This window comes from Apostichopus japonicus, chromosome 3 (genome assembly GCF_037975245.1).
Source record: "Apostichopus japonicus isolate 1M-3 chromosome 3, ASM3797524v1, whole genome shotgun sequence".
In the NCBI taxonomy this organism is placed as follows: domain Eukaryota; kingdom Metazoa; phylum Echinodermata; class Holothuroidea; order Aspidochirotida; family Stichopodidae; genus Apostichopus; species Apostichopus japonicus.
In genome coordinates this window covers 28,410,658-28,436,443 of record NC_092563.1, presented here as the reverse complement: position 1 = coordinate 28,436,443, position 25,786 = coordinate 28,410,658, and the positions used below count along the sequence as shown (strand labels likewise).

Sequence of the window (25,786 nt, the reverse complement as noted above, 5' to 3'; positions counted from 1 at the left end):
AGAAGAAGAGAAAGAAAAAGAACAATAGCTTTACCTTTGTTCTTTTAAAGACAATTGACCTATTATCTCATCTTTCCATAAAATTAGACAAAGGAAAATAAATGATTACGTTCAAAATAAATACCACCAACTGACAAAATGACTGAGCCTGTTAGCAAGAAGATAAATGAATGGAGATATGTTTTTTTTTTTGAGATATATTTTCAGCTGAATACATCTGACATCAGTTCACAGCATTGCATTACAACAAGGAAGGCTTAATATTTACACCTACTGCACCTTGCTCGGTTAAAAACTTACAAGTTATCTAATCCTTGACTTGAGGATAATCCTTTAGAGCAAAATTTATCGCACTATGCAAGCGGTTCTTTATGAAACCTGACCAATATTAATCCAACCTCAGAATGTAAATCATCAATTAAAAACCACTGTGAAGACAAACCAATTTCTATTTAATTTTCATTTACTACTTTAGGAATGAAAGCTTATGGTTTTAAACCTAACAAAAAATCATATTCTGAAGTTGCACATCTCAAGAAGGCAGAAAAGTTTGTGATAACTTTTAAGTGAAACAGACTTGTCGATTATGTTAGTAGAAGCCACGAGCAAATTGTACTGCAATACGTCAGGGAATAATTTTGGTGATCCTATTTTGTGCGGCGGTTTTGAAACGCTGATTTTTCTTTTCAACAATTCTATCTTACTTTGATATACCAGATAAATCATTCCCCAAATATAAACACAGACATTACGAAATCAATCTCATAACAGTAGCTATGCTACATAAATGGGACAGATACAATCATAAAAATGATGGTTGCGTTTTCCTCACTAGATGGAAAACGAGAATGTACTTCGAGTACAAACCATGACTTCTGACAGAATTCCTGTCCTGAAATGTCAAAGTCAAAAAGTCAATCAAAAAATGAAGGAGGAAAAAAAAAGAGCCTCTGTGCCATTCTGATTTTTCAAGATATTCAGCGCAAAAGTATCATCAATTTATGATAACACTGGCTCCAGTCCTCACATCAGGCCTTAAATATTAATATTCATTTATAGTTTATAAATTTTAATAACGCCACCACAACGAACGGCAAGCCTTTCCGATCACTCCATCACCATTCTTCCTTGAAAAAGTGGTAATACAATGTTGAAGATATTTTGAGGTCATAAAAGTCTTGTATTTTCTTCTATGGAGGTTTTAGTGTTACTATGGGAACTAAACCTAGGATCATATCAGCATGCTAACCTTGGTCTTCCAGCCACTTTGATTAATATGCGACTGATGCTTAATATGCCATTTTTTTCACAAAAGAATGTGGTATAGAAATACAGCCTGGACTGACAGCATGCTTTTAATTGTCTACAAATTCCTCAAAAGTGATTTTTTTTAAAGCCTAAAGTCATCTTTCATATAATGGATCTGTTTTTTCTTATTCTTCTAAATCATATACTAAGATGGCATCCTTTTTTTCCATTGCAGAAATATAATGATCCGGAAAAAGTTTGGTACTTTCGTGAATTATTTGTTCAGGTGGATACAAATATTTGTTGAATATTACTGTATCAAGAGGTTTTAATGGAGGGAGGAAAGTTGGGGCAAAGACCAACATAACATATAAATAATTAAAAATCTTAAAAATCCGAAGAAAACAAAAGGCTTATTTAGAAGGTGAAGAATAGCGAGGTAGTGTCACTTAAATTTTGTAACAGAAACAGCAAATGTTTTACTCTTAAGGATAGTGAATTGTGGCCTCATACACAAGATACATTAAAACTGTGAATTTTCCCAATTCAATTTTAGCAGATCCCTCAATCCAAAGGGTCCTCTTTGACTAATTTCCGTTGACAAAATGTGTCGTATTTGCTCATGGTATTTGCAGTATTATACTGACACCACATGTGTGTCGATTAAGAAAAATACGTTTTGATTTTGTATTGAGATGATCAATGATCGGGATAATTCATGTTTTATCGCTGCTATCTGGATTTGATCTGGACCTATTGTTAAAAAAAAAGAAAAAGTCCTCAAATTAAGATTTTTTAGATTAAAAGGCTGGTCATGCTCGACAAAATAACCATTCTGATAGATCACACTTAGACATGATAATAAATCTAAAAGTGCTTGGAAATATGATGATCTTAAAGCATGAGCAGCTACTTTTAGTTTGATTGATTAAATCTTTTGCCTGTTTTGACATGAATCACAAGTGACAATGATAGCAGCTACTTTATATGTACTTCATGCTGGTACATACCGACAACACACTCTTTGCCTATGTTGGCATACCAAAGATGTTATTGGTTTGCTGAGTTACTCTAATGAATGTCGTTCGTCTGCTCAGTTCCTTGAGCTTGCCGGCTCCGACGTACGTGCACGCTGACCTCAGACCTCCTAAGATGTCCAATACCGTATCAGTCACTTCCCCTTTGTAAGGTACTTCAACCGTTTTTCCCTCACTTGCACTGTAAAGCCAACAAAAATAATTTTATTATTGACTTTCTTGAAGAAAACCACTAAAAACCTCAGATAAAATGAAACGACAAGAACACCATTTTTCACCATTGTCCATCTTTACGTAATATATCTAAAAGCTCTCTTATTCTGATAAACATGACTAAACAAGACCAAGTGTGATTTAATAAGTTTGAATTTAAGGATGACATGAAGCTTGTGGACGTTAAGTTTCAAAAAGTAATTGATGTTAAGAGATCTAAACAGAGAGTAACCATCGCCTGTGAAGCACAACTCACCTTCATGATAAGAATTTGAGCTGAAGTTGTTCCACTGGTTATAAATAATTAAGGCTTATAACCAGCTAAGTCACAACATTTCGGCCAAAGAAAATGACTCAAAAACATATTTTGAAAAAAACACTGAACGTGTACTTTCAGTGCAGCTTGTGTATATAAATGTTCATGATAGTAAATTACAAGGTTACACAAGTGGCAAATTAAAGTGGATTATTTTCAAATCTGTCAAACCACACCCAAACAACATGTTTCATTTTTATTTTGTGTCATAAAAAGATACAAATTTTGGGGAGTTTATAAGAACTTATCTGGAGATGGTAGAGTGGTGATTAAACGAAAATATCCTTTGTCTTTTCGTTTATATTCTTTACAAAGAACAGATGATTTACCCACAGAAAACACCATCGGCAGGGAAGATTAAACTTTGAGAAACTTCATTATAATCTAAAACACTTTGAGGACAAATCCATAACAAAATTTACAGAGGGAAAGTAAAAAATTTCCTTAAATACATGCAATTTAATACAACAGCAATGAAGAGGTTTTCTGACCAAAATAAGGCACGTTGAAACAACCACATTTGGAGTAAGAAACAAATTATTGAGACAGGATTTTCACTAATAGCAACGTGGGATATTTGTTATATATTTGATCTTCTCTGAAATATCAAATATTTGCCACTGGAATGTCCATTTATATCTCAAGAGATTATGAATTTTTAAATGATTGTTTCAAGATGATCAGTATCAACCCAAAAGTATGCTAAACAGTCATATAATGGTCACACACATTCAAACCTCAACAAGGATTATATAAATATCATCACCAAAACCGTCTCTCCGTCACCGAGCCATTTCATTATATAATTTATCTCCATCTCAAGGTATGGAAATATTTCCAAGACCAGAACCTTCTTTTCAGGATCGTTTTTAATTTTGAGGCAACAATGATGACCACTTTCTACGTCACTCACCGATAGTCTGCTACACCTCCAGCGTGTTTGTTCATTGCTGTCGCAGAGCTCATCCCGTAGAACAGTTTGAATTTTTTACCGTTCTTTTGGATAACTTCACCATCGCTCTCGTCATGACCAGACAACATACCGCCCAGCATTACAAAATCAGCTCCTGCACCTGGAAATGAAAAATAAAGATATCTAAGAATAAAATAATAAACACAATCGAAGTATTGAAGTTACTTTAGCTCATCGGAGAAAACATTTTGCATTAAAATGAATTGCATTTTGCCTTGGGACACAGGTGCCTGATAAACTTCACCGATAATTTGTATATATTTTTTTAACTATAAAGTCTATTTAGTGAACCTGAACCTCGCTAAAAGAGATTACTGCGGACATCTTGTTTTGACATCTCTCCCTTAGTTACACTGCATGCTGTAGGTGACAGCAGCGTTTAACATACAATACAGGGAAAAAAAACATTCCAATGCTACTTGAAAATAACATAACGACATGTTCATAAGCACAACCATTCAAGATTCGTTGTTAACTTGAGTTACTCCTGGTATGTCATTGGCATTCTATGGGGAACCTTTTGGATGATGAAATTTCTATAACTAAAGGTACTATTATTCCCATTTAAAAATATATAAATTTATCAAGTGTACCCTCCTCCAACAGTTTGTGAATGCATGAAGCAGGCTTTAATCTGGCTTGGGTCATTTCCCAAGCATCTGGGTAGCAGCTAGAAGTTAATAATATGAACAATAGCAGGTGCTACAACATGTTCTTAATAGTACCGACTTTCATTGCTGCCTGAAGTGCCGAACATTTAAAGATTTCACAAAATGAATACTTACAAGATAGTCTAAAGAACTGAAATTACTATATTGTTTCACCCTTGATTATTTAAGGTATTGATAGCAGAACAAAATTGGGCTTGGAGGTCTCCTTCCTTTAAGATAGTTGTCATGGTCATAATTTGATGCTATATTTGCCTACAGATATAAAACCAACTTTACCTTCAGTATAAGGAGAGGAGACAGATTATGAATTCTCCTTGACAAAATTCTTACAGTTGTCTCTCCAGCAATCTAAATATGACAAACTGCAGATTTTGTGAGTTTAACAAAAAAGGTTTTATTAGGATACACCTTTGGATAGGTCAACAATTGGAGGAACAACATTTGACAAAAATCCAAATCTGCTATTAGACTAGGATGAAGTTTCCACTGACATAAAAGTTAACCAACAGAGAATACATAGATTTTATAAATTACAAGAGCTTACCAAATGCCTTCACTACATCTCCTGGGCATGTACAGCCACCATCCTGTTGGTAAGAGAAGTATTAGATGACAATAAGGGATGTGAGATTTCAATAGAAACATACAATGTTCCATCCTATTATCAACACACCTACTTTAAGAACAATATTTTTTTTATAAACAAACCATATACTTCTACATAAGTGTTTAATTAAGAGTGCTCTAGAGAGAAGACAGGTGAGTGAGGGGTAGACTGAATGATAAGAAATTGAAGGTAAGAACTGTTGTGCCGCCCCCCCCTTTAATCAGGCTGTAGATGATACCCTCATTGAAATATTGAATATGTTTGATACTTTCATGATTTTGACTGCGACTTACACCTGGATTCCTGGTGTGTGTAGGGATATGTTTCTGTGGTGTGTAGGGATATGCTTCAATGGTGTGTGCAGGGATATGTATCCCTGGTGTGTGTAGGGATATGTATCCGTGGTGTGTGTAGGGATATGTATCCGTGGTGTGTAGGGATATGTATCTGTGGTGTGTATGGATATGTATCTGTGGTGTGTAGGGAAATGTATCCGTGGTGTGTAGGGATATGTATCTGGTGTGTGTAGGGATATATATCTGTGGTGTGTGTAGGGATATGTATCCATGGTATGTAAGGATATGTATTTGTGGTGTGTAGGAATATGTATCTGTGGTGGGTAGGGATATGTATCCGTGGTGTATAGAGATATGTATCTGTGGTGTATAGGGTTATGTATCCCTGGTGTGTGTAGGGATATGTATCCGTGGTGTGTGTAGGGATATGTATCCGTGGTGTGTAGGGATATGTATCTGTGGTGTGTAGGGAAATGTATCCGTGGTGTGTAGGGATATGTATCTGGTTTGTGTAGGGATATATATCTGTGGTGTGTGTAGGGATATGTATCCATGGTATGTAAGGATATGTATCTGTGGTGTGTAGGAATATGTATCTGTGGTGGGTAGGGATATGTATCCGTGGTGTGTAGGGATATGTATCTGTGGTGTATAGGGATATATCATATGTATCTGTGGTGTGTAGGGATGTATCCATGGTGTGTGTAGAGATATGTATTCGTGGTGTGTAGGGATATGTATCTGTGGTGTGTAGGGATATGTATCTGTGGTGTGTAGGTGTGTGCATCTGTGGTGTGTGTAGGGATATGTATCCTTGTTGTGTGTAGGGATATGTATCTGTGGTGTGTAGGGATATGTATCTGTGGTGTGTAGGGATATGTGTCCATGGTGTGTAAGGAAACTTCAAGATCAGATCATCTCTTTATCTTCACGACGTACTGTCGTGCGACACCAACTTCACCAAAGTCATGCCGTCTGTGTCTGTTTCTTAATTCAGTTATTTATCACATGCACGGTACGGTACTACTATGGCAACAAATGCCTATGGAGCACGAAAAGTGTTTGTCGATAGGTACGACTTTTGTACATTACTAAATTATATGATATATCAGATTTTAGTTCAACAAAAAGTACTCATGTTTTGACTTCAGAAACGTCTCACGAACCTCCTGGGATGGACTCACACACCCCCTGGGTTCATGCACCTCAATTAGGGAACCCCTGGTACAGGGAAAGGGAAGGTAAAGAAGAGGTGGGTGAGAGAAACAGGTGGGTTAGTTGTCTACTTTGGATTTAAATCATTTAATGTATTCTTTCAAGAAGGCAAGAAGTTGACTTAGGACTTAAGACTTAGGACACTAGTAAACCAACTCATGAATAGTCATGAAATGATGTCATGAAAACTCATGAATGCTTATGAATACTCTATCAATGTACTTGAGTATCTACAACAAGCAGACTTGATTACTTTGTACCAGTAATACTCCTGACTTTGTACAAGCAGAAATGATGACATATGAATCATTGCAATACATTGCAATACATTGCAATACAGGTTAACATGGGGAGTACTGTATTTGTCTGTCATGGTTTCACTTTGATAAATTTCTTTGTAATGATTTTACAATGTAAATGAGAATTTAAAATCATTCATCTAATGCTCTCTGATATTCCTTGAATAGCCAGCAGGCAGATTAACCAAACAGGAATGATAGCATCACTGGTGGAGCCCTTTAAACTTGCTGTCACTTATCAAATTTATAATTAACTGCATCAACAGCAAAACTAAGTTACTCCATGCTTCATTACTGGCACAAAAAAGAGAAGAGAAGAAATATTTAATCTGTTATTTGAAACCCTCCAATAACAACCAATGCCGCTTCGTAATGTCGGCAAGTTAAGAGTTTGATACTTACCGAGACAATATGGCCGCCCAGACCATGGGCTGCGTCTGCACATTCGATGACAGCGCTAAGCTGTGGATAGCCTACCCCAGCCTTCTTTCTGGTAGTACAGACAGACCCTATGGGAGAGCAAACCAAACCAACAAAGTATTACTTAAAACCAATAGGTAGCTGTTCATTAAAGGGTGTGAAGACTCGCGCACAAAGAAACGTCTCATGCCGGTAATCTGACCTAGTTTTGAATGAGGTGTAACAGAAGTGTTAGACACCACCATCGATCCCAGAAAATACACACACAGCTTGCTACCGTCGGTAATTAGACACTAGTGTACAGTCAATACATACAGCTATGTTCAATACCCACAACACAGTGTACATAGCAGCGTGGACATCTCAGGTCTAGATAAAAGATAACAAGGTATCACGTTTCATTACTGTCTGCATTTTGTAGCGACAAGAAGAAAACGTCATTTGCAAGCAACGGAAAGTTAACTTTTTCAGAACCCGGCACGCGGTTTGGGGCGAGCCTTCAATGCCTTTAATAGGTTCAAAACCAGTCAAATTTAGAACTGTGTCACAAGATGAACAATATATAGCAGTTATCAAGTGTGGTTGTAAATATTATGATTTTCTTTTATATTTATCACATATGCAAAAATGATTTTTTTTTTATAGAGATTTGTCCCTTTCACTTCATTATTTGAACTGATATCTTTACTAGATATATGCTAATGAACTGCATTGTTTTAAGACTTGAGTATTGAAGATTTATCAAAATCAACACAAACTGCTGTTTCAGGAAGAATTATCTATAAAATAATTTTCATAAAGTGTTTGAGGTTGAGCAAATGTTGGTATTTATGTGGAGGTTCATTTACATAGTTTATTTCAAATAAATTTCTGTTTCTTTCATTTATTTTCTCATTTTTTATGTGTAAAGGTTTTCTATTCCTTACTGAAATGTTGCAATGATGTTCAAAAAACAATGAGAAAAATTGAGAAAATTTAAACCCTGAAGGCTTTGTGGTGCCCTGCCAAACAATTTGCTCAAAATTCCACTCAACTATCTGATTTATCTAGAGCTAGTTAGTTACATTTGTCCATGAATTAACTGATAACCAGAAAAAGACATTTCCAGCTCTTATTTGTAGCACTCACTTGTGTGCATCAACCAATTAATTAACTGGTAAAGATTTTACAATATGAAACTCTCATTCTAAAATGTTTCAATATCCAGAAAGAACAACTTTCCTATGGGAAATAAAGACACAAAGATGTTCTACGGATGGACAAATGGACATTAACCAGTTTTCCTGGCAAATCAGCTCTGCCACCAACCACCCTTTAATAACTGTTAGTAATAAATGAGAGTCACATGACATTGTTAATTCACTGTGAAATATTTTCAAAACTTTCTGCCAAACGCAAAGTCATCTAGTATATATCACAGAGAATAAGTTTAATTTTGAGACCATTGGGATAACCTGTTGACCACTGAAAGCTCAGAGAGTTAAATTTGATAAATGGCTACTTGAATTTGTTTAAAGCACCCAACACAAGAGTATGGACTCTTTGATTTTATTTCTTGGATGACTATGTATTGTTATAGGCTTATTGTTCATTGAGCCCCTTCACAAAATGAACGGAAGTTAACCAAACTATATGTTCACCAGAAGAAAATTATAGCATCGGAAAACTCACAGATCAATCGTAGCTTTAATTTTGGTGTTGTCATGTTTTCCAAGGACTTTAGACTTTGACACGTGTTGACTTCAAATGACCTTTTCAGAATACAAAAGGGTTCTTTTACTCACTAAGGTGGATCCACATACAGTATGAAATTCATCCAACCTTTACTTCTGGATTCATTGTGTTTTTTCAGACTTTGACCTCTATTGAACCTTACATGACCAGTGACCTTGATCACAACAAATATAGGTTTATTCATCCAGTCATCATTTTGGAATTAGTGGTTTTCAGACTTTGACCTCTGTTGACCTGTTGAAAAGTATAGGGTTCTTGCACTCACTAAGGTGGATCCACATACTGAATATGGAGTTCATTCAAAGTTCAATTTTGGAGTTACAGTGTCAATACGCCAAGGCTTCACACACACACCCACACCATCGCATCAAAAAGACATGATGTCTAAAATCCAATATCAACTGACATAATCAATATAGCTGCTAAGAGCGTCTTGAGTTGCAATTCTACTTCTCTTTCTGAGCACGTATTGTCTGTAACCATTAACACAACACAGACATGACAAGCTGAATCAGGGATTTGATAAGCTACATGCATCATAAAAACAAAAATCTAATGGCCGTTGCCACAGCGATAAGTGACATAAACTTCTAGGATTAGGAGGCACTACGATAGAAATAAAATAGAAACCATGCTTCTGTGTTCAAAGGTATCCTTGTATGTAAGTAATTATAAAGTCAAGATGCTTGCCAAACAAAACCGTGGATGTTGCATATCTGAGCAAACAAACAACGTATAGAGAGACAGCTTCAATTGAAGAAACTGAGTTGATGAGGCAAGAAATGTGAATGAAAGACATAACGAGTAGACAGAAAGCCTTTGTAAGTATGGGTATAGTGACTACAACATTACACTGTTGGCATAGAGCTTTTATGGGCAAATGCATAGGATAGAAGCCTGCTAACTTGGATTCAAAGGCTGTTTATGCTATAAGCTTGGAGATTTCATTTGTTTTGTGTTTGTTTGTTTGTAGCAGTATGGTATGGATCGTGATCAGGGTGGAGGGAAAGGGGGGGGTGTGCAGGGGTAAATTTACTTTCAAAGGCTTCAAGATTGATGAAAGGTATAACTTAAGCATTTTAAGTGTCAGAGAAGCGAATGATCTGTGCTCCATGGATCAAACTGTCACACCAAATGTTATATGACCAAACTTACCCTTCAGTGGCTTGCCGTCTCTTTTATGTGAGACTCTGCTTACATGCACCCACACCACAAAGACACACAAACCATCCACTGATGACTTGTTTGAGAGTTTGAATCATGTTCTTAATTTAAAAATAAATAAATACAAATAAGAGCATAAGAGCAAACAAAGAATGGTTCGTTATGTGTTAACTTACAGATATGAAATGCAGACAAGTAAAATGATATGCCAAATTGAAAGAATGAGAGATTTGGTTTATAGAAGCTAACCTGGACCGATTCCAACTTTGATTATATCTGCTCCAGCTAAAATGAGTTCCTCCACCATCTCACCAGTCACAACATTGCCAGCCTGTTAGAGAGTACAAAAACTTGTAATGGATGTTGGACCAAATTAGGAATCAAAGTAGTGTGGCAAAAGGAAGAGGATGCTGAGGGCGCTGTTGTATTCTGCAGCATGGCCGCTGTATAGGGCAATCTTGTGTGCTGTGAAGTTCCGCACACTTGGCACTACTACCCTGCTGCCATAATCCCAATCATTTGATATTTATTCAGCCTGGCAGAAGTAAGGGATTTTGCAGCTGGTGGAGTTTCACTTTCTGACACAGTACTACCTAAGCAACAGGGATGTTTATAAGGCAAATGAGAACAATTCCAGTTGAAGAAAAAAAGATTGAACACATTAAACTACAAGTCATGTATTATAAAATTAGTAGTATTGTTAGTAGCCAATCCCAGCTGCATAGGTCATTCTGATGTTGACTACTGTTATACCAGGCTACTTTTCTGTTTATTAATGTTGCCATTACTATATTATATCTGGGAAATTACACAACAGTAGCAATTAATGTCTGCTCTTTTACGTTAGTGAGGTATAGGCCTATATTAACCAATCAGCATTCAACATTGACTACCAGTATGTCTAAATTATGTAATAAGAAACAAACGAATCGTAGAGAGAAAATTAATTAAGCAATTTGATGTGTATATCCTATGCAATGTCATATAGTTCTACACAGGATACACGACGTGCTTTAAAATTCTACATGAAATGAATGAAATTGGGTATCATTGAAATTGTAAAATTTGAGTAGTGCAGTTTATATGGGATGGACCAAGATGTTCGCCTTCAATATTTTCTGTATCACTTTGAATGTTAAACTTTTTTCTGCTGTAATCCAGTTTCTGTACAGTATAGCAGTTGAATGCACACTAAATACATCACATGTATTAAAGCAGATGTGAATAGCATAAGGGTCTGGAAGTTCAAACATATATAACTTATCAATACACAAATAAAGATATATCTTCTCATAATCTGTCGTTAAGAAAGGAGATTCATAGAAATATTTATGATAGAAAGAAAAGAACAGAAAGGCTCTTGGGAATATGCATGCAAGATCATTACACAGCCTTTAATTTATGAAACCTTCAAAATCAATACCCGAGAAGTGAAATCCAAACAAACCTGATTTACTAAACTAAAGTGTAATCATGACATTTTTACTCTGTTTTCATTATATTTGGAATCAGAATCCCTATAAAATATGCAAGCCTAGACCTACACACAAATGCGAGCTTTGTGTTGTAGTTACCATTATAGTTTTGTCTGGGAACTGGTGACGAACTTTCTTGAGGAACTCGACAAACAGTTCAGAGTAACCGTTGGCAACGTCTAGGCAGATGTACCTCAACGATGGTACAGCTGTGATGATCTCGCAGAGCTTCTGGAAATCATTCTGCCCGATGCCTGAACTGACTGCAACATTCTGAAGAACAAATTGATATTAAAATCTTGAAATATAGATTCATTAATTTTTTTGGAATATTTCTAAAATATAAGTCAATCAGCAGAGGTAATACTGACTGAGAAACTAATAAAACAATGCATGATTTGGTTTAATAGCAGGATTATCTATGTGCTGTAAAATTTGCTTTCACAGTCTCCATAGCAACAACTCCTAGGCAACAATAGGAACTATTAATCTCCAAATGCACAAGCAATATATATGTGAACTGTATTTTTGTCTGTTACTTGACTATTTATGTCAAGCAAATATTAGCAGAATGTTTATTGAAGGCTACGATCTAACTGAAAGCACAAAATTACCATGCATGTAGTTATAACAAGTCCAATTCCTGTCCTTAAATTCAAAATGCTTTCATCCTCAATTATCCTCCCCATTTACATTCTAACTTTCCATACACCAATCACAGCGGCACATTTGATCACGTCTGCATGAAAGAAATCGAGCCCACTTTAACAAAGTGAGAAGTCATGAAGTAAACAGTAAGAGCGCATTAATTCCCCATCATTTTCTTGAAGTGTGTTTTGTGACGTCTGAAGCAGAATACCATTTAACAGCCTCCTTTCACTCACCATGACTACAGCACTTACTAACCGAGACTAAAGCATTTACTCACCGAGACTATATCTGGATTATTGTCAGCAAATTCTCTCCACGCTTCTGTAGAATAATGCTTATGGATGCATGTGAAAAGACAGTGCTGTAGAGAGAACAGGAGGAATACTCATTGAATGCAACCTGACATTTATCAGAAACCACGACAGCCCTAAATGCACTTACAGTGAGAGCAACCCGATGATAAATTGAAGTAACATATATCAAAAGCCAAAACATGAAGTTATTATACTGAAAAATAGCAAATTCAATGATCAAGATATGTTTAACAAAAGATTATTGATAATTGCAAACAATTATTAAAAACTCAGAGATATATAACTAGTGTTCAGACTACGTCTCAGGAATACGGCGACAGTTCAGAGCAAGACACACCCTCCATTAATGTCTTCCACCTTTAAAAGTCTCAATACCTGTTTGCTGATGAATTTCAGAAAACAAACTTCCGAAGCAGATTCAATCTTTCTTATTCTGACCAGGTGGGTTTAATGGAAAAAAGCTGTCGCAATCGCAAGAAATTTTTATCTTCTGTTGCCCTCATGGCGTAAAATTTTTACCGTAAAATCACTGCGACAGCCCATATCAGCATGTTCATTACACAAATGCAACTTATATATACTCATATCGTCCACTTATATGACCCAATTTCACAGAGGAAATATCTGAAAACACCTGTTCATTCATTGTAATGAAGGAAATGACGCAATTTTGCAAGCTACAACGGTAGGACCGAAAGAAAGATACTATGCAAGAGAAGGGACCAAACACAGGCTAGCCACGAAAGTGAAAGTAGTCCTAGGCCTAATGGTCACAAACAAAACAGTGAGATTTTGATTCGCACATGATCTGTTGGGGTCGGGGGGGGGGGCTTCCAAGTTTTGATTGAAGTTTGTAGAATCTACAGACTCGTTAATAAATTACTTAAGTTGCCAAATTGTTTATCCATTTTCATGTTATTCTACAAAACTATGTCCTGTGTGGCTTCACTGTCTTGACAAGACATTCAGTTGTATGGTTTCACTAGAAGACCTCAAGTTGGTCTTAATTAGTTGTGTTAATTACTATCTATTATGATCATGAATTTTGATATAAATTGTGTAATGTGTAGTGAATATGTAGTCTAAGACTATGTACAATTTGTGCCTAAGCTGGTCCAAGCACAATACAATGCATCTTAATGCACTGTACTCAATAAAGTACTGTGTTCACATACGGATTGCCAGATTAATTGCCATATACTGTACTATACCCCACTGCATGGTGTATTTCATACATACATGTAAAATATGACCACATGGAATAGTGTATTTCATACACATGTAATATATAACTACACAGAATAGTGTATTTCATATACATGTAAAATATTACCACATGGAATAGTGTATTTCATACACATGTACAATATTACCACACAGAAAAGTGTATTTGATATACATGTAATATATTACCACACAGAATAGTGTATTTCATACACATGTAAAATATTACTACACAGAATAGTGTTATTTCATATACATGTAATATTATACAAATAATGAATGGTTATGAGTGCAATAGTGCAAATATTTCATGAGTTGAAAGATGGAATGTTCCATTCAACGAGACGCAGCCGAGTTGAATGGAACAAATTACATCTTTCAACGAATGAAATATTTGCACTATTGCACGAATGGAAACCATTCATTATTTGTTTTATACGACATATTATATTAAGATAGGTAAAATACAGAATGCACTCATGCAATAGATTGTTTTGAACAGACAGGTTTCTCTGCTCTCTTACCATTGAAAAAAGTGCTACCAAAAAAGTATAACCCATGGTTCTATTTCATAGAGTGCAATAGAGCGGATTTTGCATGCAATCAACGAGCAATTGACCAATCAAATGACCAGAATACAATTACGTGTTGTATAAATTATTATATTACCACGCAGAATAGTGCATTTCATATACATGTATAATATTACCACACAGTAAATTGTATTTGATACACATGTAAAATATTACCACACAGAATAGTGTATTTCATACACATGTAAAATATTACCACAGAATAGTGTATTTCATACACATGTAATATATTACTACACAGAATAGTGTTATTTCATATACATGTAATATATTACCACGCAGAATAGTGTATTTCATACACATGTAAAAGATTACCACAGAGTGGTGTATTTCATACACATGTAAAATATTACCACATGGAATAGTGTATTTCATACACATGTTATATATTACCACATGGAATACTGTACAGTAGTTCATGTAATATATTACCACACAGAATAGTGCATTTCATACACATGTAAAAGATTACCACAGATTGGTGTATTTCATACACATGTAAAATATTACCACATGGAATAGTGTATTTCATATATATACTGTACAAGTATATACAGTAGAATGGTGGGTACAGCTACGACGCACTGGCAAAGTTTACTCATTGTTCAATCATTTTCTACTAATTTTCCATATCTAATCTTTGCAATAATATTTTACCACATGCATCTACACTTTTTATATTTGGATAAATTTGGGAAATTTCCATGGCAGTAATTAATGAAAAAGTGGTGGCATACCAGGGAATATTACCAAGTACTCTGCTTAAAAAAGTGGAATACGTCCGGAATGCACAAGTTTGCATGATAATAATAATAATCATAATGGTGATTTATAACGAGAGCATATCCACCCGGAAGAGTGCTCAAGGTGTGGATCTATAATTCAGTTAATTTACTATCAATTGTTTTAACGCAAATATAACAAGACCAAATAACAAAGTTCTAGAAAGCATAATGTAGTGATATTTTTGAATTTTTAAACATTTGGCAAATAACAGTCACTCTTAGCAGATGTACGTATAAAAGCTAGCACATTAAGGAAGTTACCATTAAAGTAATGATTTGGAAATTTAGCTTTGCAAATTTACATCATCATTTGGCTTCAATTTTGTGAAAAACCTAATTGGGAGATTTGCTACCACAGTTTGGAATACTTTCTGTTGCTATTGGTAAATAATGAAATTTCAGATATGTCTCCACTGTACTAAATCACACTGGATACTGTATTTGTATACATAGATCTACTATATAACATGGTAGTGTGTTTTTCATACACATGTTCTATAGTATATTTCATAGACTTGTACTATATATCACACTGCATAGTATATATATTTCATTGGTTTGTACTACATATCACACTACATAGTATATTTCATTGGTTTGTACTACATATCACACTGCATAGTATATATATTTCATTGGTTTGTACTACATATCACACTACATAGTATATTTCATTGGTTTGTACTACATATCACACTGCATAGTATATATATTTCATTGGTTTGTACTACATATCACACTACATAGTATATTTCATTGGTTTGTACTACATATCACACTGCATAGTATATATATTTCATTGGTTTGTACTACATATCACACACTACATAGTATATGTCATTGGTTTGTACTACATATCACACTACATAGTATATTTCATTGGTTTGTACTACATATCATACTACATAGTATATTTCATTGGTTTGTACTGCATATCACACTACATAGTATATGTCATTGGTTTGTACTATATATCACACTACATAGTATATTTCATTGGTTTGTACTACATATCACACTACATAGTATATTTCATTGGTTTGTACTACATATCACACTACATAGTATATTTCATTGGTTTGTACTACATATCACACACTACATAGTATATGTCATTGGTTTGTACTACATATCACACTACATAGTATATTTCATTGGTTTGTACTACATATCATACTACATAGTATATTTCATTGGTTTGTACTGCATATCACACTACATAGTATATGTCATTGGTTTGTACTATATATCACACTACATAGTATATTTCATTGGTTTGTACTACATATCACACTACATAGTATATTTCATTGGTTTGTACTACTTATCACACTACATAGTATATTTCATTGGCATATTATACTACATATCACACTACATAGTATATTTCATTGGCATATTATACTACATATCACACTACATAGTATATTTCATTGGCATATTATACTACATATCACACTACATAGTATATTTCATTGGCATATTATACTACATATCACACTACATAGTATATTTCATTGGCATATTATACTACATATCACACTACATAGTGTATTGTTACACATCTATACACAGCAGTGTTTTTCATACACTTGTTCTGTATCACACGGCTAGAGTATATTTAAATATCTTAACGTTAGTGACCTGTGACAAACAAGTTCTCTTCTTTAAAATTAAGAGTGCAAATAATTTGTTGACAACCTTGTGAGAATATAGTTCATATAAGCATAACCTTTCCAATTTGTCTCATGGATCAGTGGAAACAAGTAGAAAAAATCATAAAGAAAGAAAAACAAAACAAAACATATATTCTAGTGACAATTACGTTAACCAGTAAGGTTCTCAGAATACCTTCGTGAAATTTCGAAGGTCACAGGGCATTAACAATTAATGGTCCATGAAATCTGACTATCAGAGCCATTAAGAGCTCATGGCATGTAACAAAAATCAGTAAGTACAGTAGACAGATACAGGCCTACACTTACAAAGATGTATGCAAACTTCAAGCAATGTTTAATCATTGACAATTTTGACATTAAGCCAAGGTGAAGGAGACAGGAGAGGCTGAATTCAAGTTCAAATAAATTTATCAGACCAACTAAATAAGGATTTCCCTGATATCTGACAGAAAAATTCACAGAAAAATTCTTTGAGCAATATTATGATCCTTTTTCACTTTGGGTCGAGGTACATACTGTAGCTACTGACAACAATATTTGCCAAATCTTGTATGAGTGCAGTTTTACAGATTTTAGTTAAAGCCTGTAAGGTGACCAGATGTCGGTTCTGCGATTTGAAAAAAACAGTCCCTGGATTTCATAGTTCCCTTCTGATATTAAAGATATTAAAGTGTGTCCAGATTTTTTGTACCGTTCAGGGAATATCCCCAAATTTGTGAACAATCCCTGAAATATTTCAATTTTACCTAGATGTTGTGGAACAGTGCGAAGGTACACTGTGACTGTTTACAACCACAAACAAAAAGTTCATTAACGAATCACTGATCAAAGCAACCCAGATCATTGAAATAATTTCGTAGCCTTGGAAAACATCTTTTTTGAATTTTGTGCAAAGTTGGAAATGGATTTAATCTTACACAAAAATACTTGTTTGTGAATGAAGTGTTCTAAAACATGGTATTCCATAGCAACCTTGAAACATAGAAAACACCAACACACTGACAGCTAGGCACTTAAAATCCCATCGCTTGCTTTCAATAAACTGCTGGTGTAAGTAAGTAACACTTCATGTCAACAATCTCATGTCCCCGGACTGCCTGGAAGAGGTATGGTCACCTTTTTACAGTGGCTGTAACTGTATAAATACAGCATCCAGTTTGTACAGAAGTAAAACTGAATGCCTTCAACCATAAAGTGTAACACTAGGCTGGCAAAAGTAATTACTTTTAATTTACCTTCATATTAAGACACAAGGAAAGCAGATTAATCTGCAGACACTGGTATGTAGTCACACCAGACTTAAAGGGCGTGAAGACTCGCGCACAAAGAAACGTCTCATGCTGGTAATCTGACCTAGTTTCGAATGAGGTGTAACAGAAGTGATATACACCACCATCGATCCCAGAAAATACACACACAGCTTGCTACCATCGGTAATTAGAAACTAGTGTACAGTCAGTACATACAGCTGCGGTCAATACCAGCAGCACAGTGTATAACAATACAGCGATGGACATCTCAGGTCCAGCTAAAGATCACGTTTCATTACTGTCTGCATTTTGTAGCGACAAGAGAAAAACTTAATTTGCAAGCAACGGAAAGGTAGCTTTTTCAAGATGGCCACACCCGGTTTGGGGCGAGTCTTCAAAGCCTTTAAGGCAACTCATATATAGGTTAATTAAATTCCATCAGGGCTATGTGTAAAGAGATAAAATCGTTACATGTAATATATCTGAGTGAACCGTTACATAACTACTTTTCAAATGATTTCTTTCAAGAAAACATTCAGTGGGGATGAAAATGACTGTTCCATACCTTTGCTAGTGATTTAGCCATTTGAAATGTGCCGACCGTATCCATGTTCGCAGCCACAACGGGAATGCCCTCATATTTCTGCTGAGAGTTACGAAACATAAACGATCGTTTCAGGTCAACCTAGAGAGAACAGGAGGAAAAAAATGAAAGGTTACTTTAAGATGCGTCTGAAAGGTTTATAACTTAGCCTGATCAATCTTTATTGATTGTCATATTAAATCAATAAAGACAGAATTAATATATCATCTTTGCTTGAAGTAAACAATGCACTTGGCAACATTTCAAATCACAGGCTATCCTGTCATCACCTATTCATTTAGTTCAGTGAGTATGAACAATGATTTACAATATTGATTGTCAGGGTGATTGTTTAGCAGGCTGCTAGCAAAACTGCCAGTGCTTTTAAATTCCATAATTTACAACAGCAATGCTCATTATAGTTTGCAATGCCATGTACAAATTATTTGCATCCATTGCAAAAAACCAAACATGTAACCTTCATAAAAAGACAAAAGCTAGACACAACAAACATGTAGACTTAGGCTTAACGTTGACTATGCTTTTTTACTAACTTCAATTATGTCACCTGGCAAATGGTAAAATATTATCAACTTCCATCAGATTAAATGAGACTATAAAATTGAGAAGTTGAAATCAAAGCAAACTGGGTGACCTTTCCCTTTAAGCCTCAGAGAGCAAGTAAGTAGGTCAAATAAACATCAGACATATGTTTTCTCCAATTATCATCACTGTGCTGCTTATCTAGAGCCATTATGATTCTAACAACTAATATCACTACAGGCCTACTGAGCCAGTGTGTGGCAACAGTGTTTGGCATGCAAGGAAGGCCATTGTTGTTAAAATAGTTAGCTCTTTTTTTTTAAGCTTAAACATAATTTGCTCTAGTGTAGCTCACTGTGTGAAAAATTAAAATATCCAGTCCCACTTTTCAAAAATGCAAACTCTTTTAATTACACACATGTAGTACTTTTGATGCATAGATCTACTAAAATCTCCAAGTTTGCAGGCTCCTGTTGGTGAATAAAATAACCAACCAAATTTAAACTTCCAACTTTAAGATCGAAATCGCCATCATATCGGATATCAACCAGTGGAGGAAAGAAAGAAATTTACAAAATTTAAACTCTCTGAAATTAAATTCAATGACAAATTTTTGCCTTTATAATAGACGTGGAAATTTAGAGTGGTAACTGACAAAATATGATTGTGTTCAAATGTGTTTTTTTCTTTTCACATGATCATACAATTAACATCAATTGGGATTCTCGGAATAACTTCCTTCTAAAAATTAATCATTTCAACAAGTTTTGGGATAAAGAGACAGAAGTTGAACAGTGTGAATTCTTCACACAGGATATTACGGAAGCGTAGAAGGGACATTGCATTGACGAGTTACCAACTTGACAAAACGACAATTATCTGCAAATTGACGAGTTGACGAGATGGTAACGTGACAAAATTCAGAAAATTGCTGCATGGTAGTAAGTGTGCAACTCGTCAATTTGCAGAAAACTGATGCATTGACGAGATCCGATATCTCGTCAAAACGTCAATTTTCTGATTTTTGTCGTCTTGTCAAGATGGTAGTAAGTGTGCAAGTCATCAATTTGCAAAAAATTGATGCATTGACGAGATCCGTTATCTCGTCAAAATGTCAATTTTCTGAATTTTGTCATCTTGTCGAGATGGTAGTAAGTGTGCAACTCGTCAATTTTCTGAATTTTGTCGTTTTGTCGAGATGGTAGTAAGTGTGCAACTCGTCAATTTGCAGAAAATTGTTGCATTGACGAGATCTGTTATCTCGTCAAAACGTCAATTTTCTGAATTTTGTCGTCTTGTCGAGATGGTAGTAAGTGTGCAAGTCGTCAATTTGCAGAAAATTGATGCATTGACGAGATCCGTTATCTCGTCAAAACGTCAATTTTCTGAATTTTGTCGTCTTGTCGAGATGGTAGTAAGTGTGCAAGTCGTCAATTTGCAGAAAATTGATGCATTGACGAGATCCGTTATCTCGTCAAAACGTCAATTTTCTGAATTTTGTCGTTTTGTCGAGATGGTAGTAAGTGTGCAAGTCGTCAATTTGCAGAAAATTGATGCATGGACGAGATCTGTTATGTCGTCAAAACGGCAATTTTCTGAATTTTGTCACATTACCATCTCGTCAACTCGTCAATTTGCAGATAATTGTCATTTTGTCAAGTTGGTAACTCGTCAATGCAATGTCCCTTCTACGCTTCCGTAGGATATATACCCACATTTCACAGAAACTAAAATGTGGAACCAATTTCATTTAAGGTTGAAACTAGCTGTTCTCTTGAACAACCAAACAAGATATAAATAAAGTCTATTCTGAGTTTTTTGGTAAACATTTGGTACCATTCTTGCTACAAAATATCAAACTAATGTTGTTAGAATGACTAGTAAGGTTCCTCTGAAGTAATACTTGGAACACTAATTGTTTGCTGCAATTTGCATACATGTAAGTAATTATTAGTATAACATAAAGAAGTGTCTGGTCAGACTTCGAATCAAAACAGATAATTAACTACCAATAACTCAATGCGGTTAGCCAAACGGCAGGTGATTCCTTGCAAAAATTTATACCAGTACTTTTTAGAAGACACACAAGATTTTTCCTTCCTTTAAGAGCTTGCTCTTTACATTAATATTGATTGATTGATACTATTCAACCCTACTCTCATAACATTGCAAATCTGTTCCACCAGTCAATATCCTTGTTAAACAAGTATGCAGCAAAAATTCCAAAATTCAAGATTTGCTTTATAATAATTATAATAATACATAATTTTTACATATCGCCAAACAAACTATGAAATAATTCTCGTAGCGCTTAACATAATAATAACAATTATAACATATATGCTTTGGGGAAAAGATACGTTTTGAGAGCTGATTTGAAACCGTTCACAGTATTGCACATTTTTACATGTTCTGGAAGCGAGTTCCACAGGCACGGTGCACTGGATGCGAACGTTCTCAAGCCGTAAGTCTGTGTATTACTCTAGGGATGAGTGCATATAATTATAATATGTCAGGGAGAGAATCAAAAGAAATAACAACAAGGGTAAAATTTATTTGGTTGTTGGTACTACATCTAGGCATTATACCAGAATTGGTCAAACTGCTAAATTGTTCAGCGCCCGTTAACCTAAAGAACAATAGTCTTTTGAATGTTAAAAGAAGTTTGCAGATCAAAAATGTAGGACAGATGTCTGTATGAAAGAACAAAATTTAGTATGTATACAAGTTCTGCCTAGCAGTTTTGAAGACTTTGACTATTTTTCTCTTATAAAATATTTTGGTTTCTCCATACAAAAACTGCACTATAAATAATTGCTCGATAGTAGAATTTCGACCGTGCCATACCAGATAAATTTTCCCACGCTTTTACTTAGAAGGTGTGATAAAATATGCAGGAAATACAGAACACAAACAACAAATTCAAAGATATATTACTTCTTAGATTAAATTTAATATGAAATTGAAAAAATAAAAGATTGGCAAAATGACAATAGCTTTACAAAGTATTACTGAAGAGTAAGAACACCCTATACACTTTGTGTGAAGATGAAAGGTCTGCTGTATATATCCCTACTATATCACGCTATCATGGAGAAGTTTCTTGAGATTATGTAATCGACCTGCCTTGGTCGTAAAATGACCTCTTTTTACCAATTAGTCTGCACAGCCTGCCATATTTTTCCTTGTATGAGGTTCGTGTGAACACTATGATTAACTACACTGTAGACATGGACATATTTCCACAGTGTTTACACAAAGGGCCTAATGGTGTTAAGAAGCTATGCAGGCTAATTGTTGAGCCTGAGGTCGATTTACAACTGTGGCAGGTCTATTACATAATCACAAAACTTTCTTAGCTTTAGCGTGCTATAATTGGAGCCAATAAGCAGATTAAGCAGTCCACTGCTGCAGTACTTGAAGTTTATTGTAGTAGTGGTAACAGATGCACACTTTGTGTGAAACATTAAGCAGTCCAATGCTGCAGTACAAATTATTTATACTGACTCAACACTATACTAGATTCACATTTTCAAAATGTTGATGAATAACATGATTTGCAAAATAGGCAGGGCTAGTTTCCTTTTTTATAAAACCACAACAAAAATACAACACAGCAAGATCACTACAGGCAAATGATGCACTCGCGAAGTAATGGTAGTCTGCTAATTATTGATACTGAATGGTTCAGTGTTAGTGGATGGATGATGAAGAAACAAGGAGTGCAGTAAGCAGTTCTTAAACTAACATCATGGGCATCACAAACTGAGGTAGTTCATCTATAACTAGTCCAATTACGATATACCCAGTAGCCTATTGATCAAAGCCATTTGTGGCGGAAGAACAAATCAGTTATTCGTTTTAATAACAAATTTTGGTAACTTTGGGATAGCTAGAAAACACATATAAATGACTTAAGTGGGCAAGATGATGAACCTGTTGGCTAGGTGGTTATTAATTTGCAAATAGGCCTAACTAACTTACACTGTTACAGTTTCAGCTCAAGGAATTTGAGAACAAAAATCATATGAAACAATGCCAATTAAGACACCCCAAATAATGAAACCCATCCTAGTAGTAAGAGGCACTGTATCCTCACTGGTTAGGTTAGGCAAATATGTGTGTTGCAGCGTAATTTGACACCACTACTGTTTCTGTCAACTGATAAGGCCCGCATGCAATTACCATTGTAGTATCGTTACCGCCAAATGTGTACTTGATCATTTTAAGCTTTTAACTCCTTTCTCAACGTCACTTAGACTAGCCTAAACTTCCTTAAGATTCTCAAGTCCTAGCATCTTTTGACTAAAAATGTTTGGACCTAATGTAACACTGACAGAGTACGTATACGTGCAACAGTGGTGCGTTTGAGCAATTCTGAAATGGGTTAGAAACATCTGGTACTATTTGTAACTTGTGTAAGACACTGCAGAGCTATATACATACTGTATAAATCTTAATTAAACTTCTGCTAGTAATATTAGGATAGTTCTGGTTCGCCATGGTATGTTGTCCTTTGGCTATGGTAGGCCTATAGGTCAAACTTAGGGCCTAGGCCATGCTAATTTAATGAGGGCCTACACATCACAACTTTGTCTTAAGTTATGGGACACTTAAGTCTAAAGTTAGACTAAGATATAGGCCTAGGCCTCTTAATTGTAGACAACTAGCCTTTGCATCTCCTGTTTATGATTCACTATCTGCAACTATATATGTTACTTCTTAAGGGTGTAAATAAAATGTGGCTGAGTTAAACCAATACTGGACAAACTAATATTAGCCTAGGCCCAGTAGGCCTATAGTATACATGTGAATGTGTAATGTGCAAAACTGCTTGTGCGAGCTTCCAGTATTACACCAATTTCCACTACTACTACTACTACAGTACAAGTACTAGAAGTAGTGCCACAACAATATTCCACTGCAAGAACACGCTTCAACAAGCTGTATCACATTCACACAAAGTTTAATATGGTGTTCTACTCTTAGTGTGGTGTGAACCTCCGATCGGCTCTTCAAGGTACTTCTTTTTGGTCTCAGTAGGACATCTTTAAAGTCCAATTTCACGTCGTTGTCAATTCGAGGCATTTTCTCCGACAAATGTGTAACCGTCGAAACAGTGTTTCTCCTTACCAGCTGGTAACCTTATTAAATTTCGCGCGGAGTCACAAAAATATTCGCGCCATTCCCGCATTCCAAGGACCGTCTGGCAAGCTCTAATAAACGATGTGTTGTTTGTGAAATGGCGCCGCCATACGATTTAGATGTCCTTTTTACACCCAGAGCCATATATGGCTCGGGTTTTCTTTATCCTTTTGACAGTGCTTTGCTCTCCTTTCCACAGAATAGAAAAATAAATATAAATAAATAAAACATGCCCGTAGGAAAACAGAGCTGATGTTTATGTAAGTGCATGTTTGTACTCAATTCTTATAGCTGTAATTTTATGGCACTACATGTGGAGGGAGAAGAATGTGGTGGGATAGAGATTGGGTGGTGGGGAAGGTTAAGGGGGTGAAAGATCCCAGGGGAGGGAATGAAGATATGAGAAAGGTGATGGGGAGGTCAATTGAATTGTAGGGATGAAGAGTGATAGGGTTGACACAAGAACATCTGGGGTTTCATGCAGCAATGCTTTTTCAAATTGTTTGACCACTGGAAGTTTATGCTGGTAGCAAATATTTTCAGAGAAAAGCTACCTGTGGCTATGTCAATGAATAAAATTTATGTATGCTGCCCACTTGTAAAAGGTCTGTCCATATAAATATTTAATCAAATATACAATGGCACAAAATCAATTGATGACAAATACGATTTTACTGTACATTGCACAACTTTATTATGAATTATGAACAATCAGTAGCTTTTAAAGCCTAATGATTAAAATATATCTTTCAATACTGCAAAAAAGATAACTTTCAGCAGCTAATAACCCTAACCACCCCACCCCTCTCCCTTCACTTGCCTAGTAGCATTACCATTAATGCTTTCTCTAACAAGCAATAAAAAAAAAAATCCCATGACTGATTTTAGGCACCTTATTGGAATTCTGCCAATTTTTGTAACAACTTTGCAACAAGCTCACTTTGCAACAACACTGCTTATAGCACCCGAGTATCTCACTTGACCTCAGAGGTCAATTACAAACCCCAACATATTGGTCAGTTTTACCTGAAAAAAAAGTCTTGTTTCAGAGAAAGTTAACAGTTTCTTGCCTGACTACATACCGGGTCAAGTCCTGGGGTGTATTTTGTTGGGGGATGCTTGAGGTCGCTGGTTTGAAACCCCTCTTAGCCAAAACTTGTTCCCCTTTTCAAATTTTGATCATAATTTCCCTATCACATTTCCCTTGGTTAGTTTTTTCTTTACTACAAAAACTCACAAGTTCCATTTCGGACACAGACATAAAGTTGTTACAAGCACCTCTGCAACATGGACAAGGCTGGTTCCAGATGTACAGCTCAAACACATCATATGTGATCAATGGTAATACTGG

At 35.4% G+C, this 25,786-nt stretch overlaps 1 protein-coding gene across 2 annotated transcripts; it reads right to left on the bottom strand.

Moving 5' to 3' along the window:
• Window positions 1-178: 178 nt before the first annotated feature.
• Window positions 179-24,515, bottom strand: LOC139965740 (GMP reductase 1-like). Of its 2 annotated transcripts, none has more exons than XM_071968410.1 (9): window positions 24,274-24,515; window positions 18,730-18,849; window positions 12,597-12,680; window positions 11,768-11,941; window positions 10,443-10,524; window positions 7,278-7,384; window positions 5,003-5,045; window positions 3,728-3,887; window positions 179-2,466 (listed from the first exon to the last, which is right to left on the bottom strand). In XM_071968410.1, the coding sequence occupies exons 1-9, from the start codon at window positions 24,376-24,378 to the stop codon at window positions 2,277-2,279; spliced, it is 1,065 nt and encodes a 354-aa protein (XP_071824511.1). In that variant the 5' UTR covers window positions 24,379-24,515; the 3' UTR covers window positions 179-2,276. The 2 variants fall into 2 exon arrangements, with proteins under 2 accessions (XP_071824511.1, XP_071824512.1); XM_071968411.1 differs by having other exon boundaries at window positions 24,292-24,514.
• Between the last annotated feature and the right edge of the window lie 1,271 nt (window positions 24,516-25,786).